Source organism: Uloborus diversus, chromosome 5 (genome assembly GCF_026930045.1).
Source record: "Uloborus diversus isolate 005 chromosome 5, Udiv.v.3.1, whole genome shotgun sequence".
Taxonomy (NCBI): domain Eukaryota; kingdom Metazoa; phylum Arthropoda; class Arachnida; order Araneae; family Uloboridae; genus Uloborus; species Uloborus diversus.
In genome coordinates, this window is record NC_072735.1 from 184,458,118 (window position 1) to 184,480,364 (window position 22,247).

Consider the following 22,247-nt stretch of genomic DNA (forward strand, 5'->3'; position numbering starts at 1 on the left):
TTTAACATTGCATAAAACATAAGTATTTATTATTTACATAAGCTAGTCTCTTATGCCAGTCTTCCAAACTTCCTACATCATTGTTTTGATAAGCTACTTCAGATTTAACAACTTATGGATTTACATAATATACCCCCCCCCCCCCCATTTTAAAAACAGCTGTAAATATAAATTTTACTTTGTCGAATACTTTCATTAAACTTTTGTTGACCACGAAAACAGCTCCATTATGATCAAAACGAGAACCAGCTAACAGATTACTTCTCAAATTTGGAGCATGCACTACATTGGACATTTTTATTTTTGTTCTACCAAAATTAGCAATTATATTCTCAACATCTTAGATAGAAAGAGCGCAGCTGCACCGCTACCGGTAATTCTTTGTTACAGGAGCAAATTAAACAAATAAACTTTTATCACGGCAAAAATGATGGTTAGCTACAGTGTTAAAAAACCAAAGGGAAGAATTGTGATTTATTTAACTAAAATTCACTATGGAGATAAAAAGAATGATTGATACTCACTCCGACTGGGTGATGGAGGTCTTGATCTGCTCCTTGAAAAACTTCTTCAAGTCAGAAGTCCTCTGTAATTCTTCCTATTTGAGTCTACACCCTCTCTGGTTAACTGAGCAGCATTTTTACTTGGACTGATAGCAGGACATTTTTATGTTACTTCTGTTTGCATTTAAAACACAAGCTCAACCGAAGACCAGTTACTTAGATCAAAGTAATTATCCGAACACCAGCTTCAATTTTTTAAATTTTTGACGACATTCTTCCGGCACTAAATCTACTACAATTTTGTACTAGGAAAAAACCTTATCTGTTTTACATAAAGCGTATATATTCTCATAATTTTACTGTAAGTACCTCAACAGTTGAAAAGAAAGATATTTCTCAGTAAATTCTGCAAAGTACATGAAATCTATTCCACATATTCAACAGCCTGATCGCAAACTAGTCTACTGGTTCATCTTCTTTCATCCAACAACTAGTCAGTTCTGAGAACAAGCACATATGTACTGAGCAAACATCAGTGTGAAAATCGTCTAAGTCTTTCAAAAGAATCAGCTAGACAGTGACAGAGTTCTATAATGTTTTTAAAATGTGGATCAATACTCAAATAAATTACCAACAAAGCAGCCTGCTAGGAAATCATTTACTTCTTTATCAGTTGCACCTGATTTCTCATCTTTTAGGGATAATTTCTCCTCCCTAAGGGCAAATTCCACAAGCGTTTCCCCCTAAAAAAACGCAAACTTCATACCAGTAAACCATTGGGTGTAATTATCATCTTGAAGCATTTCAATATTGATGCCCTGAGTAGTCATTCTCAACAAAACAATATTAAGTTCACAGCAAGTTGAGAACATTTTCGAAATCCACCAAAACGAGCTGATGTGTGCATCATATGACTTCCTTTTACGTCAGTTTAATGATAATAGCGCCTTGGAGTAAGCAAGGAAACGCTAAATATTTTCACCCCTAGTTTCTTGCGAATCGAAGCAAAAAAACGTTTTACACACATTTATTTCCCCATTATTGGTAATTTTTAACCGACTTCAAAAAGGAGGCGGTTATCAGTTCATACCGTATGTATGTTTTTTTTTTTTTTTTTGTCCACTCATAGCGTCTCACCTAGTGAACCGATTTTGATGATTCTTTTTTTAATGGATAGGGAATGGCTCAACTTAGGTCCCATTACTTTGTTTGATCATATTTGTTCTTTAGAAAAAAAGTTACGGGCAAAAAACAGTAAATTTCCCTATTAAATGATTAAAATGATATTGTAGCGAAGTTCGCACTTTTCATCCGTGGATAACGGTGGCTCAGTGGTAGAATTCTCGTCTCCCACACGAGCGACCCGGGTTCAAATCCCGACTAGGACAAAGAGAATTTTACTAAAATTTCGTTTCTACTGTTTCCCGTATTTTCTCGAATGTTCTATTAATTTCTGTATCTTTTCAAGTCTGGAAAGTTCCAGCACTTTTTCAAGTTGTATATAAGGAGATGTAACGTTCATTCGTGGTTCTGAATAAAGATCTCGAGTTGAGACTAACGAGTAGTCGCTTCATTTGGCTTTCACATTGTCCTTACTATCTTCATCTACGCGACAATATGAAACTCATTGTTATAAAAGTTTGGTGCCATATAACTGTAACATTAATAGTAATTGTAATGATAATTTTGAATAAAGGCTTTTCTAAAGCAATACAGTGATATAGAGCCGCATTTCTTACTAAATAACTTCTTACTTTTACTGAAATATCTACATTTACACTAAAAAGAATGAAATAAAAAAATTTTGAAAAAAAAATAGAACCGACTTCAAAATTGCTCTAAAAAGTGAAAAATAATTTTATTCTTTAAACACCATCGATAATACTTTTAAACATAATTTTTGAAGTTGGCGCAAAAACAAAAAGTAAAATCCATTGTAACCATGATTCGTTCATATTTTTATCAAAAAATCATCCAAACTTAGGAACGAAACATTTATATCGTTACTCAAATATGCTGTCATCAATGCGTAATGCATGTGGTAGTGAAGAAACTGTGAACGTGGTTAAATTTATACTTGTAGTTGAGTTATGGCTGTGAATGATTTTATCGATCGTTTTTGCGCCAACTTCAAAAATTATGTTTAAAAGTATTATCGATGGTGTTTAAAGAATAAAATTATTTTTCACTTTTTAGAGCAATTTTGAAGTCGGTTCTATTTTTTTTTTTTCAAAATTTTTTTATAATGTGATTCAGTGGTTTATTCTTTAAATATCACCAACATTGGCCGAATTAAAACCAGACAAAAATTTAAAATAAAAAAAATCGCCAAATTGGCGACAAAACTTGGCGACCTAAAGCTTGGCGATATATCGCCAAGTGTTAGTCAAATTATAACACCACTTGAGTTAGCATTGAAATTAACAATGATCCCCCCAAAAATTAGTAAAAGACCCCCTAAGGAACATCCGAATGCAACCAAAAGGGAAGGTGCACAACTAGACCCGACTAGGAGTCTACGTACCAAATTTCACCTTTCTAGGACATACCGTTTTTGAGTTATGCGAGATACATACACACATACATACGTACGTCACGAGAAAACTCGTTGTAATTAACTCGGGGATTGTCAAAATGGATATTTCGGGTGTCTGTACGTTCCTGGGCATATATCCATGTGTGGTGGGGTCGAAAAAAAATCTCAACATTCATTCAGGGGTTAGCAAAATGGAAATTAAGGCCGATTTTTGAGTGAAAATTTTTTCCCGAATACAATACTTCCTTTTTTGTAAAAGGAAGTAAAAACAGCAATCCTACTTTTCAACAACTAAGTCCAACTATATTAACAACATTTTTTCAAAGTCAGAGTTGTTTCCTCCACAAAAACCAAATTCCAATCAATAATTTACACAATATGTGACCCCCCCCCCCCACACACCCTCTCCGCTTCTGATAAAACGGAGATAACTCTCAAATAGCCACAAATGAAAAATAAACCTAGAGATGTTTCATCAAGTAATACAGAGTCAATGATCAGAAAGCAAACACATTTATTTGGACCACAACAAACAAATACAACAAAGTGAAAATCAACATTAATATTTAAACAACACCAACATTTGATTAATTAGTCTTTGCGGAAACTGAACTGATACTAACTCCTTACTGCACCAAAATTTATAACATCTGAGTAATATTTTCACTGGGGTATTCAAATACCAATAAACACAACATGAAACCATATTTACCCAATTCTATCCTATTGACAATGATGATACACACACGTTTCAACTACTCACCCAATCCACACCTATTTCACTGTAGTCTAAGACAAAACTTCAACAACCATGGTTAAGAGTGCAAAAGAACGCTGAGAAATCAAACAGATCGCTTCTCATCATACTTACAATAAATTTTAATTATTATACTGAAATATTAATATAATTAAATATTTATCAAAGTATTTAATTATATCAATATTTTTGTTTAAATAAAGTAATTTAAAATATTGATTATTAAATTATTATGTCACTCACGATCGTCTTGAACAAGCGTGATTGTTTATATGCATCGGAAAACACTTGTATCAGAAACAACCCCAGTGAACCCTACAGCAGCGTACTTCAGACGCGTGTGCGTTTCTCATTCGTCAGCTTGAAACTCCTCCAACTACAGCAAACGTTGGTTGGTTCGCTTGGTTGCGTAATCACCTCTCTCCGGTGACGTCAGCGTGCGTTTCGGCGAGGAGAAGTGCTCCTCGCAGTCAAGGTCAAAACAGACGAAAAATACGCGAAAGTTCGGAAAAATTTGCATAGAGCTAAAAATCGGTACGGACCTTAAGGACATCATTGCATATGAAATGTCAAAAGTCCCCATCGATCCCGGAAGCGCTAAAAAATTTATTCAAGGTCAAAGGTCAAAAAATCGATTTTTTCATAAATATCTCTTAAACAGAAATTGTTATCGAAAAAATACAGGTTATAAAGTTCGAAAAGTATGCAATTGTGTACAAACAAGCGGGGATTAGGAGGATGGGTCATGGGGGTCATACAATTCCCCATAAAGCTACCAAATATAGCCTACAACTGCATTGGTGGACATAATTTTTTGGAAAATTCAACTCAGATCTCCTATTTGTACCCGTATTTGGCACTTTGACTGTGCAATTAACATAAATATAATTTAGGACATCATTATAAGTGGAATGTAACAACCCTCACTGATTCCAGTGCAGTTAAAAATTTTATTAAAAGTCAAAGGTCACAAAATCAATTTTTCACAAATACCTCTTAAACGATACTGAATGTTATTGTAAAAATGGGGGATACAAAGTTTGAGAATAATGCAATTATGTACAAACAAGTGGGGATTCAGTGGGTGTGTTGTGGTGTCATACGTCCTCCCCCCCCCCCACTGTAAAGCGATGAAATCAGCCTAAAACTGCAGTTTGGGGACCCAGATTTTGAAAAAGTCACCCTAATCACAATCTGTGTCCAAGTATTCGTTTCATTGCACAATTAACATAAAAATAATTAAGTACATCATAGAAAAGAGAAATGTCAAAAGTTCCCGACGATCCCAGTCGGGCTAAACGTTTTATTCATGGTCAGAAAATCGATTTTTCAATCTTAAACGGTGTTTTAAAAATAAAGGATACAAAGTTGGAAAATTATGCAACTATGTACTTAAACAAGTGGGAACTCAGATGCTGAGTCTTGGCAGTCATAATCCCTTTCCCTTCCCTCCTTTAAGCAAAAAAAAAATATTGCTTGAAACTACATTTTGGGGGCAGATATTGTAAAAGTTGTATTTGTTTATTTTACCAATTTTGTGAAATTTCCTTCTTCAGGCACTCATCATGGGCGGATTTATGAGGGGCGAAGGGGGGCAATGCCCATCAGTCTTGGGAGGACTTTATACATGTTAACAATAAACCTTCCAAAATCTTAACATGATTTTTTTTTTCTTTTTTGAATAGTTCAGAAGCGAAAATGAAGATAACAGCGACTGTCCTTTTCTGGGAGAGGGGGGGGGGGACAAATCTGTACAATATATTACGAGTAGTAAAGCGGTCACTGGGATGCTGAAATGTGTTGAAAACAACTACTTTGAACTGAAAGCTATTAGGGCAAATATATAAGTGAAAATATCGACTGAACGAGCTATGTATTCAGCTGCAATACTTAAAATAATCTACGATTATTTCAACAAATTAGAAACTGAAACTAAGATTTTAAAAAAGCGGATTTGCCTATAAACTAAACAAGCTATATAGCTTAGGACACTCGCTTTGTTGAAAGCCCCCAACTGCAGAAAATTTCATGATTTGTTCCTTACCAAAAAAAAGGGGGAAGGACTTGGAAAAATAAATTTCATTTTAAAGTGCTTGAAAACCTTGAAAATTTTGGAAAAGTACAGATACAAACCATAAATTTAAACATTTATAACAAATGGGAGGGGATAGACAAATCATGGTTCTCACGTTTTTGCAACATAGTATTACTTGAGATAAATTTTTGGAACTCACATGTTTCACATCTTGCTGTTTATTTAATCCCAAATGCAGTGCAGTATTTTGGAAATTCTTTTGTATTGCTTGCTTCTATCTTACTTCTACTGCATATTGTTAATCTGTTCAGCACAGGGGGGGAGGGACACCACCTCTATTCCTTTTCGTTTTCTGCACTGTTGTAATTAAATAATTTTAATTGTTCTAGAGTCCTTAAAACGGATTAGATGAGTCTTTGAAATTCCTAAGCAAAGGGTGAATCAATTTAATTTCTTATCAAGTGTATAAATTATGAATTGTCCAAATGGGCAGCATGGTACTCTCCTGTTATCTATTTTCTAAATCTGTACACCATTTTTTTAAAAGCATTTTTTACTATTGATCATTTTGTATTTAATTCATTGTTGTATTTGTGGGTGGGTTAAAGGCTTGACCAAAAACTAATTTAATTGAACCGACAGCCCGATGTAAGCAAATAACAAAACATAATCTTATCTTCTCCCTAGCTTTTTCTCTCTGAGGACTGCTGCCACTGATTTGTCCACCCGAAAACAATTTTTATTGTGCATTATCATAATTGGCAAAAGAGTATTTTGCTATTTTTTTCAGAGATCTTTGTGATTTGAATTGCAGAAGGTTTCAAATTGCAGAATTTTATATCTATTTTACAAAAATTCCTACAGGGGAGAAACCCCCCGGACCCCCTAAAACTGTTTATATTCTATTGGAATATTCTACTTGATATATCTAATTGGGTATATTCCCTACCTAAAAGAGGCACCATTTCCCATCGTGTACTTCTCTCGGTCTACAAAAGATACCAAAAAGCTGAAACAGCTTACGGCCATATTAAGTCTATATGAAAAAAATCCAGCCTTGATTACAAATAATATTGCTCCAAAAAAAAAATCCTGCCCCCCCCCCCCCAGGAACTCAGTCCTAAATCCGCCTATGGCACTCATATTATCAAAGTGGTAGGAAAAGAAGTGTTGACAGCTTTAGGGAAAGGAAGCATTTTAGTCAAAGTTTCAGTTGGAAGAAATACAGAAGTAATTAAGCTGAAAGATGTCTGGTATGTCCCTGGAATTAGCAGAAATTTGTTTTCAGTGTTAGCTGCTCAGGGTAGAAATCAGAATAGTGAATTTACTTCTACTCCTACTGAATGCTGGTTGAAGATACACAATGAAGTATATGTGGAACTCTCTACAGGGCTGCTCTAGAGCCAATACTTCCAGATAAAGAAATGGAAGTTTAAATTGCGCATACATACTGCGGGAAAAGTTCCTTACTGCAATTGTATCACAGTAGATGCGGGCATCAAGACAAGCGTCACGTTAGGAAAATGCTCAAAAATGAATTCAATATCAAAGTGAATATTGATAAAGAGCCATGCGAGCCTTGCATTATACGGTAAATCACATTGTTTAAAATTCGGCACTAAACCAAAACTCATGTCGATGGACGTCTGTGGACCATTTGAAGAGTCACATAGAAAGTATAAGTATTTTGTTGTGTTCAAATATCATTATTCCAAGCACCGGTATGTTTTCTTTAAGTCCGATGTTGCATTTTCTCTAAAATCCTTCATAGCTCATGCAGAAAATTTGTAGCATTCAATTAGAGAAAGGCTTAGGACAATAGTGGTGAGTTCGACAACCAAGAAGTTTGAGAATTTCTTCAGATGAAAGGAATTATTCAGAGACTCACAGCACTATACACACCAGAACAAAATAAAACGAGCGAAAGAGAAAACAGAACAATATAGTAGAAATCGCCAGAATGCTAAAGTATTCCAACCAAGAAATCGAATTTCCAGCATTTTTACGGACAGAGCTTGAGAATACAGCTGCATACACTTTAAACAGAACTGGAATTTCATCCGTGGAAAACGCTATTCCACATGACTTATGCTTTGGAAAAAGTCCAAAAATAAAACACATGCTTATGATTGGTTCACTTTGTTATGCTCATGTGCCGGTACAGAAAAGAAAGAAAATGAATGGGAAGTCTGTTAAAGATATAATGGTGATGAATGTTATAGAATTTGGATAGAAGAAAGAAAAGTAATCCTGGTCAAGAGATTTGATTTTTCATGAGAAAATGAAAGAGTGTGAAAACATATTACAGTTTTACAAGAAAATTCAGATTCAATAAATCATCCACCAAATCAAGAAACATGTGAAAAGGAGGAAGAAGAAGAATTAAGATAGGAAAGTGTTAACATGTCCAATACCGAAGCTGAAAGTACAAATGAAGAGGATGAACTTAAGTCTTCACATGGTATGAATCTAAGAGATTGTTCTCAGATAAAGAAACCAAAGCAATTTGAAAAATACATAATGGAAATTGAATTCTTCATCTATGAAGAAAAATATCTAGAAACATATCGAGAAGCCACAGAAAATTTGGAAATGAACAACTGGAAAAAGGTCATAGAAAGTGGAATGACTTCGATGAAAGAAACTGAGACACGGCAGTTATGTAAACTACCTAAAGGAGTCAAGCCAATACCATGCACAGGGCCGGATTTAGGGGAGGGCAGGCGGGGCTATTGCCCCGTGGTTTCCACAACAAAGGGGCCCCCACAATAACATTTTTACAAAATATCCCAACTTTCATGGGTTGAAAATATTGGATATATACATATATATATCAAAATTTTCTGATATACAGTCGGACCTCGTTTAAGGTCACCCCTCGGGACTTCACGAAAATGACCTTATAAGCGGGTTGACCTTATAACCGATTCATATACATTCATTGATAAATAAACATTTAATTCATTAAATCACTTCAAAATTTATTACGTTCAAAACTATCAGTTTATTAGGTTATTACAGTTAAATTGATCTGAACCAATTTAAATTTTTGGAATCAATAAGAAATTTTGAAATTATTTTTTAAAACTTTCATTTAGAGTAAAGCTGCATTCAAATATCCCCAAGCAAACAACTGATATGCAACTTACCTTACTTAAAATTGTCATTAATACAGGATTAATGTGTTTTTTCTTTAATTTAAACAAAATGGTTTCTGAGTATTTTCTGAAAATTTCTTCAGCTTCTCATGACTGGTAAAAGAGTGCAATATGTACACGCTGAGTGCCCGCATTACTGCTTCATATTTTAGTATCACTGTCGTAATGCTCACTTGCTACTGCATTCTGTGCATAGGAAAAACGACTTTTCACTTTTTAAGGATCGTATATCGCAGTGAATTCTTCGAAGTGAATCTGTTAGGCACTGAAATCATTCAAAGAAATCTGACAAAAGTGACCTTATAAGCGATTAATGTATTATGACCTGACCATATATCCGATAATACATGACATAGAATTTATATTCAGTGAGAAGGGACTTTAGAAAAGTGACCTTATATGCAGGATGACCTTATAAGCGGATGACCCTATATCGAGGTCTGACTGTATATCAAAGTATCGGATATTTTCGAAAATATGAAGATCTTTTCGAACACTGATTAGGGGTCTCCACTCCTTCGTTGCCACAGGGTCTCCACACTTCGGCCTTGACCATACAAGTGGGTTTACAGAATAAAAAGAAATCCAGATGGAAGTATTGAGAAATACAAGGCAAGGCTGGTAATAAAAAAGGTACACTCAACAGAAAGGAATTCACTTTCAAGAGACCTTCAGTCCGGTTGCAAGAACAAGCACCGTAAGAACTTTACTCAGTATAGAAGCAAGTAAAAATATGAATTTAGCACAATTTGATGTCTCAACAGCCTCCTTGTATGGCAAGTTAGAGGAAGATATTTTCATGTGTCAACTAGAAGGCTATGAAGATGGCATTGACAGAGTAGTATGCCACACATTTAAAGAAAAGTCTTTATTGGAGAATGTTTGCGTAAAATTGGTTTTGTAAGAAGTGAAGCAGATGTATGTTTGTTTATTAGAAGAAGCAATTGGGAACTATTTTTGTTTGCTCTGTATGTTGATGATGGTTTGGTTGCATCAACAAGTAAAGAACACTAAGAAAATTTTCTTGGAGATCTGAAGAAAATTTAAAATTACAACAAAACCAGCTGAATACTACTTAGGGTTTGAGATTCATCGTCAAGAAGATGATTCTATTAAGTTATCTCAAACAGCCTACACAAGGAAAGTTCTTGAAAGATTTGGTATGGGTGATTGTAATCCTGTGTCTATGCCAATTATCAAAGAGAGTATTCAATCAGGGAAAGTAATGGGTACTGAGACATTTCCCTATAGACAAGCCGTAGGAGCACTAATGTATATCATGACAGGAACTCGACCTGACATAGCTTATGCAGTAGGAGTAACTTCTAGAGCTTTAGAAAGTCCAAGTGAAGAAGATTGGCAAAGAGTCAAAAGATTCAGATACTGGAAGGTAACTTTAGATAAGGGATTAGTTTACAAATCACAGGATACAAGAAGGTATTCTAGAAAGGTATAGTGAGAGGACACGACAACAGGGCGTTCAACCACAGGTGTTGTTTGCATTTACACTGGTGGAGCAATATCACGGTGCAGTTAAATGCAGTCTACTGTAGCAATTTCCACTACAGAAGCAAAGATAGTTGCAGCAAGTGAGGCAGCCAGATAAGTAGTTTGGCTAAAGAGACTGATCAAGGAAATAACAAATCTGAAGCAGGTACCAGAACTTCAAGTGGATAACAAGGCAGCAGTCAAATTATCACAGAACCAAGGAGAATACCATAAGAGAACAAAGCACATTTGGATTAGACATTTCTTTGTCAGAGAAATGGTAACAAGTGAAGAAATTACTGTGATGCGAATTCCTACTGAACTAGTTAGCTGACATTTTTACTAAGCAACTTTACGGCCCTAGGATTCTAAATCTGAGTATCAAAATGGAACTGATTTAGAATTAAGAACTGCAAAATGAAATTCAGGAACACTAAACAATAATAAGGGAAAGTGTTAAAGTTGTATTATTATTTTTATATATTTCTTTATTATTGTTTGGCAACACTAAGTACTTTTTGAAGTTTTACAATGTTGATCATCTAGTTAGTTGGAATAAAGTTTTGCTTAGAATATTTTCATCACTTCATATTTATACAGTTTACTCTGCTAAGTAGATACATAACCTTAACATGTTATTTAAAGTCATTAGGTTATGTAAAATTTATCATATATATTGTTCCAAACCTCCTAGTTGTGTCCGTATATTGCACTTTGATCCCTTTCCAATAAAAGAGACCTTCCGAAACCAGAAGCTGGATCCACCCTTGGTATAAAAAATGTCTGAATATTGTTTCCCTCCCCTCTCCCCTCCTCCTTATAAAATAACATTCATGAGATATCTCGCAGTTTTTGAAATTTGGAAACACTGATATGTACTCCTTTATTTCGTTCTTTCTTGTGACCTCGAGAAACAATTAACTGTCACGCCAATTCCCCCTGTGATTCACACTCCCCCTCCAATTTGAGAGGGTCAAATTACCATTTGGGGGAGAGTGGATGCGTTAAAATTCCTTTGCATGAGCATAGTCAGTCGCATATTCAGGGCCGGATTTAAGGGAGAGCAGGCGGGGCTACTGCCTTGCGGCCTCCACAACAAAGGGACTCACTCCCCCACAATAAAATTTTTACAAAATATCCTAACTTTCAAGGGTCAGCAAATTTTACGTTTTTTTTCTCAGACTTTTTTTTTTTTTTTGTATTTCTACAATGGATGCTTGCACAAAAATAATATTATCGATATATCAGAAAGTCCTGATTGCAAGTATCCATTTACTATCAATTTTTTATTTGATCGAGCATTTCAGTGGCAATATATATATATATTTTTAGTCATTTAATTTGTAATTTGTACCTATGGGTTAAAGAGATGATGTATTGCAAATATCATATGAAAATAATCTTAAAAGTACTTAACTTTTAAAATGAAATGTATGTTTAGATATAAATAAGACATGTTTATTGGTATCATTTGCTACATGAATATGCACTATTTTAACAAATAATTTTTCAAAGATGTTGCAGGATTGCTTCATTTGCAGTAATCCTTTGGCTGAAGGTAAAACTGCTGCTGTTGGACGTGAATTAAAATTTTTGATTGATTCAAGTAGTGCAAGGAACGAAGGGTTTGTTGAATATTTGAAAGACAGACTGTCAGTGGCAGTCCATGCACAGTGTCACAAAATGTACACCCAAAAGTCCATCATGGCAATAGCTAAAATACAACGAGAGATAGAGACCAGAGCATCCTTGAGTAGTCTACCTTGTACTGGAGTCCAATCAAGTGAAACAATATTTTTGTTTTTAAATTGTTGCTTATTTTGTGGTGATGAAGGAAATGAAGAGACAGAAAGGAAAAAAAAGGCAGAATATTCGGCGTGCAATTTACCAAGTTGCTACTCTTTCCTTTAAAGATAACATTCAGAAGACTGCACATAACCTTTCAGATGACGTAGCAAAAACTAATTGCACACATGCAATATGAGTTATTTAGTGGCTGCCGAAGGGAAGTACAATATCAGTTGCTATAATTCGTTCTTCAGCCTACTACAGGTCTTAAAGCAGCTCGTCCTGAAAATCCTACTATTAACTATGGTGATGAAAGAAATATTTGCTTATATTGAAAATGACGATGTTCGGTTTTCACTACAAGAACTAAAAGATATTTGCAAAACTGAAGTTCTAGATGATAAAACAATTCAGACTCTACTTGCACCCGCTCTAGAAAAAACTATTTTTTTTAATTGCAACAAGGATTTTAGACATAATTGAGGCTGTAGAAAAGTTATATTGTTTTGCTCACAAATATGTAGTAATTGCCTAGGCCGATCGAGCTCCAATGTCAAATCAAATGCAATAGATGCTGATGAAGATGATGTTGATGAAGAAAGCATATGTGATCCACCTTTCCATTTGAGCAATCTTTAGAAGTTCAAGACCAAGGAGAAGAAGAAGAAATTGGACGATCATATCACTGTTCAAGAGCTTGAAGAATAATTAAAATGTATTTTTTTAAAAACTAAATAGAAAACTGTATGATAATATTTGTGTTATTACCTCTGTTGTTATTCTGCACCTCATATGAGAATCGTATTTTTAAATAGTGATATTTTGGTTTTGAAATACCCCGAAAAAAGTACTTATTTTTAAATTTTTGTGCAACGACTCCATTTGATCATGCGAAGCATATAAGAGACCTTTAAATGAAAGCAAGAACCATTTTTAAATGGCTTCACGAATTCCAATATCTTACTGTCGACAATTAATTGGTGCCATTTGCCAGAGAGGCAAAACTACATGAGCTTATTAACAAATTTCTTTCTTTGGAATAAATAAATAGTAGCCAAACAGGTAGTTTCTATGCAACTTTGACCAAACATGATGGTAATGAAAATGAAAAATGATCCCCAAGATTTAAAATGGGCCGAATGATATACCACGGAAAATACCCAATTCTCTATGTTTACTGCACTTAAATGTGTGTAAAAAAAAGTCTAAAAAGCTACTCATTTAAGAAGTACTGCTTCTAACTCACACACATAAGTATATGCCTCCATTATTTTGAGTTGCTAAAAATTTCTATTAAATAAGACTTAAAAGGAAGTAGTGTGGTGTGCTCTAATCATACTTTTTCCAAACAACTTTATTTTGTTAATCATATTTTTCAACATCCGAATAATGCCATCAAAAGCGTTTATCTAAACAAACAGATTTTATAAATGAAACTAGCCTGCGTGCCCGGCGTTGCACGGGCTACTTAAAAAATGAAAGAGATGTCCAATTGATGTTTTTGTATTACTCTGACATCAGTTTCTAAAGCGCTAAGAAGTAAATAAATACGCGTAATGCAAGGTTTGTAAAACACCAGTAGAGCATATTTTTGTCAAAATTCTCTTTAAGGTTAATCATAGTTATCAATGATACAAGTTATGAGTATTTTCAATTAGCACAAAAGATGAAAATATATGCATTATCAACTATAATTTCCTGTCACGTTGAATTAAATCTGATAGACTATATCTGAAATATTTATGTACAATTACGATCATCTTTTTACATAAAATGACACACACATTTTGATTGATTATGTGAAACTAAAGCACCAAGACTAAATAAATACCAATAAGCATTAATTAAATACCAAGTCATCAGATTCCAAGATAGCTTTAGTTAAAATCCTTAAAAAGAATTTTTTTGTTCAACTCTGTTTCACTTAAAGAAATCCAAACAATCTTAATTTAACATATTCTTTTAACGATACAAACTGTATTTCAAAAATAAAAACAGGAAAGAAAAAGAAAGTTATTGCAATTCGAAAACTCACCCATGTAACGGGAAAAAGTTCAACAAAATAAACATAATTAGTCGCACATCCTAAATGTATCAAAATATGAGGCCGGTGAATGATAAACTTACACTACAATCCATAAACATAGCTAAATAAACGACTTTTATATGAGGAAAAGAGTTAAGAACGTTGAATGTAAAAAATAAAAAAAGGACAGACGATAAAATAAAGGCTATATCCGAATAGAGCAACCAATTTTAAACTAATTTGAAATGAAATTCTGGATGGAAACGTTGTTTTAAGATTTGGACAGCAGCCAAAAAAATCTCTTTTAAAACAATTATTAGAATTTTATTTGTTCATACGCAAAATGGCAACAGGAAAGAAATAAAAATTCCTGAATAACGTTATGTTAATTAACGTTTTAATTAATATCTCCGCTAATTAAAGTCGTACAATTACGGGATTGGTTCTATTGTTTTCTTTGGAAAATTTCGAATTGATCGGTATCTCGTTCGACTTTCGATTCGCAGCGGTTCTCGAGGAGATCGATCTTCAGACAGACAGACAGACAGACGGACGCGAACAGATTTTAATATTATAGTGGATAGTTGCCAAGGTGGTTTGCGCAATCCCCCTCCAGTAGGTTTATATACAACTCTGTTCTTCCGAAGAACTAAATTTCAGCACCCTCAGCCAGGGTTCATACTCTTATTTGGATGAAAAAATTCTATGACTTTTCCAAGACTTTTTCATGACTTCATAAAAATTTTCATGACCTTGTTACACGAAGAGATTAGTACTATTTGTCAATTTTCTGCAATGGGTATTGGCAAAACTATTATGTGGATGACACTACCTTATCAAAGCATTCACTTGTGACAGAAAAAACATCAGCACATAGAACAAAAACTAATAACTATTCTTATTTATCTTTTTAATTCAAGTAAAGTAAAAATTTAATGAATGCAATACATAGATGTTCAAAATTAATAAATATTTAATAAACAGAGCATAATACAGTAAAACCTGTGTAAGTTGACCATCTGCGGTGCACTACTTTAGTGGTAAACTTAAACAGGTGGTCAACTTACAGAGGTTGATTTATATGATAAGGGCAAATTCTGTGCCTGAAAAAAGTGATCAACTTAGACAGGTTTTACTGTAGTAATAAATGGAGCAGAATATTAATAATTGGGACAAAGGTTGAATGAGTCATTACAAAGTTTTCAAAAATAAATTTACTTCATAAAAATATTGCACTTTGGTGTCAACAGTGTATCTAATAATCTATGTAACTTGACAGTATTTTTGTTTATTGAAGTAAAGCCTCATTTTTCAGTTAATTAATTTTTTGTTAAGTATTAGAATTCTCTATTTCTTTGTTCTATTGCCTGATTGAACCTTTATTTTCTAAAGCCTTCAACAAATTAAGATAAACTCTGACAAGTTGAATAATGATTTTTTATGAGTGTGTGGTTGAAACAAACTTATATGCAATTGAAGTATACTTTTTGAGTAGCTGTGGCAAAATCTAGAACGTGCAAGTCCAGTTCTAAAAAAATATAAAATGCGCTGAAAATAATTGTGAACTCTAAATAAGTGATATCCCAGCAGTAAAACCACATTACAAAAACAGGCGGAAGGCTCTAAAACAAGCAAATGAGATAGGATTCAAAACTCAGATTCGCTTTTTGGGATGGTTCAGTTTTCCAGTGTAAATAGCTTTTACATGCAATACTGTTAAATCACTGAAGATTTCTAATGTTCTTTTAGCTTCTGTTACTTTCTTTCTGCCCAAGACATTTTTCCATGACTTGAAATCAATTTCCATGACTTTCAATGAAAACATTAATTTTCTATGACTTTTCCAGGTCTGAAATCTGTTTATTTTTTTTTCCATGACTTTCCAAGATTTCCACCATCCATACGAACCCTGCTCAGCGCTGTACTTCCTTTGGCTTTGCTTAGTGAAAGAAATTTAATTAATATGTTTAAGGTACATAAATTGTACTCCTTCAAAGGAAAATAAGAAAAAATCATTGCATTAAAAAACACATCGCCTGATTCAGTAAAATAAATAATAAACAGTGTTTTCAATTTTTGTGCGACGCAGCTCTAGAATCAATCGATTCTGTTCCTCGCACCTTATAACTAAACCATTAACTCGAACTATTCAATAACTTCCACTTTAAGCAGAAAAAAGAGAAATATTGAACACAGTATAAACGAAGCCTTGAGAAAAGAAAAAACCTTGGTCTGCGAGTCGCTTCCGCTTTGGCCACTTGCCAGAATGAGGGTGGAAAATGATTACGAAAGAAGAACCAAGAGGAGAAAAGTTACTTTCAATCATTTTTAATTAATATCACCACAAATTAAATTTGCACAGCTATGCCACATAGCTAATTATGTGGCCAAGAAAATTACGAATCTATCCATGCCGGTTTGTTGCTCGGTTTTTCTTGTTCACCAGGTGTAGCGATGACATAGATAGATACATACAAAGATACAGCAACTTTTATCAATTAGAAATAGGAAATGATATGTCAAACAGCTTTCAATTACTGTAATGTTAAAAAAGCAGCACCAAAACATTACAAAAGACAGTAAAATCCTGTTTTAGTTAAGATTATTACAATGAAAATCCCATTTTAGTGAAAATTTTGGTAATCTCCAACTCAAATTATATAGGAACAATGCCAACAATTGTAATATAGGTATAAGGAAATGTAGTAAAATCAAAAGGATTTTGCTGTTCCGTTGGACTTTGAATGGAATTCGACTAGACTCTGTTTCCTTATTTTAAACTTAGTACTTTTAATGAATAAATAAAGAGACTTATTTTTTTCATCTGCTGCTTTGTGTAATATACAGTTGGCTCTCTGTTTAACGACTTTCAAGGGACCACAAGAAATCGTCCTTAAATAGAATGCTTTTAAAACTATAGTGGACCGTCTGGGATCGTGTAAAGCCGTCTTTAAATAAAGAAGGTCGTTAAATAGAGCGTCATTAAACAGAGAGCCAACTGTATTTTAATGCATTAGGTTCTAAAAATGCATACTTGCATATTTAACTTTAGCATATAAGTGTTTTGCTATGTAATTCCTACTTTAATATTAAATTTGCCAAGTTGGTTGTCATGTATTTTACAGAGGAAAACATGCATTTTGTGTATTATTGTAATATCATAACGAAAATGCTTTTTAACACATCTCCAAACTCTAGAGACGGAGTGGTCCCAAAGATTCCCGATTTTCATGGTTCAAAACATATATTAGTTTAGAAGCATTTAACACATTTAAAATCTTTATTTTACATTCATAGACATGTCAGATAATCTTTTGCCGAACTCTCCAATTATATTAATTTGATCCAAGTTTTTAGAATTCCAGATAAAAAAATTGTTGCTGTCGTGTTATGGCCAGCAAGTGACAAGCTAAACAGGTTTACTTTTTAAAAAGGTATCTCTAAGTACCGCCAGCTCCCAAATGTATTGTTACTGGACAGAACCAGGTGATAAAACCTGATCTCCTTCCAAAATGCTTGGTCATAAGAATAAAGAATATTCCGAGGGATATTTTCAACAATGCACAATAATATTGAGAACATCAACAAGTGAACGCTAAAACCTATTTCATGCCTAACCATGGATTTTCAGTCCATCACACATTTCAGAAAGCTTTTTTTTTTTAATCTCTAATCCAAGACACTTTTTTGAGTTGTATATATTAATTTTCCCCACATTACAAAAAATAATACAGTTGGCTCTCAATTTAACGACTTTCAAGGGACCACAAAAAATCGTCCTTAAGTAGAACGTGTCATTAAATAGAATGCTTTTAAAACTACAGTGGAGCATCCGGGACCGTGAAAAGTAGTCTTTAAATAGAGAATGTCGTTAAATAGAACGTCATTAAACAGAGAGACAATTGCATTAAAAAACTTTAGTATCAATTTTTTAAAAAAGTCTTGTCACAAATTTTGTAAAACAGTTATTATTTTTATGTTTTTATGTGACCAATTGGTAGTAATCTCCTTAATTTGGCATTCAATCCACTAATTTGCATTCAAAAGTATATTAGTTCATGATGCCTTACCTGTTAGCAATTTAACAAGCTCTCTGCATATTTAAAAGTCTTGGCAAGAAATAAATAAAATATTGCCAAGTTGGCATTATTTTTGGCGACATTTTTTTTAGGTGCAAAATTTAGTGAGAAATCGCCAAATGTCACCAAGCCTGCTTACTTTTTGAAGGTTATAGAACATTTTAGAAATTTCCAGTGCTTTACCATGCAAGATTATAAATAGGGCTTGCTTTGTATCGATAGTGAGTTGTCAGTCGACTGTTGAGAGCTCTGATTTGTAGCTTTGCGATTGTAATTGTATTTTTCAGTAAATATTTCGTTAGCGTTTTGTTTACACTGTTTAACAACATTTCATGGATCCAATTTAACAACTGTACATAATCATTAGTAAATATTTGTAAATGGTGTTGCTGTTTTTCTAAGATGTAATCTTTTGCCAAGATTACCTGAAGTTGACCTGGTCTCATAACAATATTAAATTTATGTAGCTAAAATTGCACATCACAAATATGCACATCTTACAATATACCTACAAATACTTTGAACTGAATTTCAAAAAAGAATAAATAGTTTTAAATTCAGAAGGTACAATATTTAAGAAACTTATTATACAATCAAACCATTGCATCTCCTGAAACTAGATTAAATAACAAAGCCAAATCCCTTCTATTATAGCTAATGCCCACAATCCTTTTTTTTTTTTTTAAATTTTTTCCTCCTTTCATTGAGAACTATTTAAATACATAGTACTGTGTGAAAAGAAACTTAAATGTGTATTTTTAGCACACAATGCTAAGCACAAAAGTGGTATCTGCAGGCGAGTTCGAACTGTGAAATTGCTTTTTAATGTTTTATGCCTAAATATATTCAATTAAGATGTCACTTTTTCAGCAAATTTTCTTTAATATTTCCCATTGACAAATAACTATGATACTTTGTATTTAGATAAAATTACGAAAAAACCACCAGATGACAATAACTGAATTTTGGTAAAAGTGTAGATACGACTTTTGTGCTTAGCACGGCAGTATTGTTCACGGGGTGAACAGCATATCTTGCTCATGTCATTTGTCTTCACCCTCTATGCGTGGTGGTACCAAAAAAGGAAACAAATAAAATTTCCTTTAAAAAAAATTTTCCTCTTTAAAACCACAAAAATTGCTGCAGAGGTAGTTATTTTTTCTTTCCTTCAACAATCATGGATGGCAGCAGAGCAAAAATGGCTTTTTACACTGTCTTAATTTTTTGTTCATATCTTCCCAATTTTTGAACCAGAAAATGAGAATTTTAGTGAAATTTTATAATTTTTAAGTTGTCATAGCACAATTCACCATTTTTCTTCCTTCTCTAAAGATGTTCAATTACATCTTTGTAAAAGATTTAAATTCATTTCTGAGTGGATAACAACAATTTTTCCTGCCACAAGTGGGCAGTGTTAACAAAAAACAACACCACCCAAACAAAAAAAAAAAAATCTTTAAAAAGTTTTTTTGTCTGTAAAATCTATGTGTAGATGAACATCTACACCATATCATAGTGTACTTTTCTTACAGTATTCAAAACTTTTAACAAATTTTGCCAGTAAGGGTAATGCACTTATGAAAGACAACAGCATAAAAAAATCCAAAATTAAAACTTACCCAAGAGCTCAGCCTGAAGCCTCTCAACTTGCCTTCTTAAGCTCTCCAATTCACTGTTGGCTTGATCCAAGTCATCCAGCCACTGAGTCTTGATCATTCCATCGCAGGAATTCTGCCACTGGTTTTCGCGTTCCTTTCGAGAGCTCTCTCTGGAGATGGAGTCCCAGTGAGATTCGCACTTCCTCCAGTCCTTCTCCCTCTGGCTGCCTTCTTCCCGACCAGTGACATAGTCTCCGTACTTCTCGCGCAGCTCGTTGCATTCTTTCAAAACGTGATCCCTGTCTTGCAGCACGGATGATATCTCCCTTCTTAACGTCTCAACCTAAATAGAGATGATTTTTAAAAACGTACCTTTGGTAAGGAGCAAAACACTGCAGAAAACAATCAAGGAAAAACAATATTGAATTAGTTTCTATAGGGGTACCCAACCTAGGGGAGGGAGGTCATGGTGCAGACTCTGCCATTGAAATTTTTAGGGGTGGGGTATTTTAAGGGGCATTTTCCTCTTTTTGAGGGGGGCTTCCATTTTGGTGGGGGGTCCTTGTGGAGTAGGGGTGGTGCTCTTGCTCTTAGGGGGATGGCCACTCCTGGTTTCTAACAAATTAAAGTTTACCCAACCAAGACTGGCAACCTGGTTTTGAAAAAAAAATTTAAAGGTTCCTATTTCTGTCTTTTTGAATTTCTATGCTCTATAGTAGATTAAGACATTGACATAGTAATTGTTACATTGAAATGTGTTAAAAATAATTTCTATTTGGATAATACAAGGAAATATGTTTAACATGAAAACACTTAACATAAAAAATAAGTAAATAAAAAACGATATGCATTAAGGACAGTACACTGCTCAATTTGAAATAATATTTTTAACACAAAATTTTTTTAACACAAAACAATATTTTGATCCCCTCAGTTTCATGTTAAAAGCTTTTCGCTGTATTTTCTGCATCCGAATTTTTTTTAAAAAAAGTGTAAAAGTAATAAAACAAAGAATACTGGTTCTTCCATTTAATACAAAATTATAATTTCAATTAGAGTAATACAAAATCACAGAATACTGAACTAATCATATGATACAATTCTGAAAGTGAAAGAACAAAAATACTAAAAATTGATAAAATAGAACAAAATAAAAATTTTAACCAAATCATTTTGCGGATATTTTTTCAGTTTTGAAAGAAAACCATCATATTAATACAAACAGGGCTGTAACCAGTTTTAGGGAAGGTTTTACCAAACACATTTTTTTGAGAAATCTAGATGATCAATCAAAATAGATTCTGTTCGTATTCCATTGATTTTTGCAAACAAAGTTTATTTGAATGAGGAGAGAAATTTCTGCTTTATGAGCATTAACATGAGCAAATGTAGCAGATGGCATGCACATTTAATGAAAAAAAAGTCTGATGTGGACTTAATATACTACTTCTTGGTACGACTAGTAAACATTGGATGTTATTTTACATACGCAAAAGAATAGGTGCATGTACCGATATACATTCATCAGAAGTAATGCTTCTCAAATGCATATTTTGTTGAAACTTATAAACTATGTCAAGTGCATAGAGCATGGCACTTTCCAATTGAAATAACTTGGATGTTTTGTTGCCCTCTGAGCTTTGAAATTGCAACGATAATATTAATAAAAAAAGTCACCAACTATCAAATACGCATACTCAGCAGAAAACAGAAAAACTGCGAACTGTTACAGAAACAATCATACTTTGCAGAATTCATTAAATTGCACTCGAGGGGCTCCTCATTTGGGAAAAATGCTGAATGGGAATGAGTTACAAGAAAAAACAGCAATGGAAAATTTCATGCTTAGTTAAGATTTAGAACTTCTTCTGGTGATTCAGTAATTTAAAAAAAATCTAAAAGTCAGGTTCAGAAATCAAGTAGAACAACAAGCTTCTATTTCAAACACAATTTTTCAGGCGGAAGGGGGAGGGGGCGGTTTGAAAGCAAGGGAGGGCAAAAATACCTCTGAATTTTAGTTCAATAAACATTGCACAGAGTACAATTCAGGAAATAATCAGAAAAAGGACAAACTAGAAACAGATGCTAAAAGATTGCTGCATAATCACCTGCAATGTGCTGAAATGACCTAAGCCTTTTTCTCACGTGCACGCATGCTATATACTGTACAGAACAGTGGTATCATCGGGTCATGGGAAATTCGAGAAGCTATGGCAGTGCCCTTTAATCAGGATTAGAGAAACGATTTTCCTTTTACAAACGAAAATCTTGATAAATTG

At 33.7% G+C, this 22,247-nt stretch overlaps 1 protein-coding gene across 1 annotated transcript in view; it reads right to left on the reverse strand.

Moving 5' to 3' along the window:
• Nucleotides 1-22,247, reverse strand: part of LOC129222288 (disks large homolog 5-like) — a 111,954-nt gene that overhangs the window by 66,828 nt on the left and 22,879 nt on the right. Inside the window, 1 exon segment of the mRNA XM_054856773.1 lies at nt 19,990-20,311. Coding sequence (XP_054712748.1) covers nt 19,990-20,311 — 322 coding nt within the window.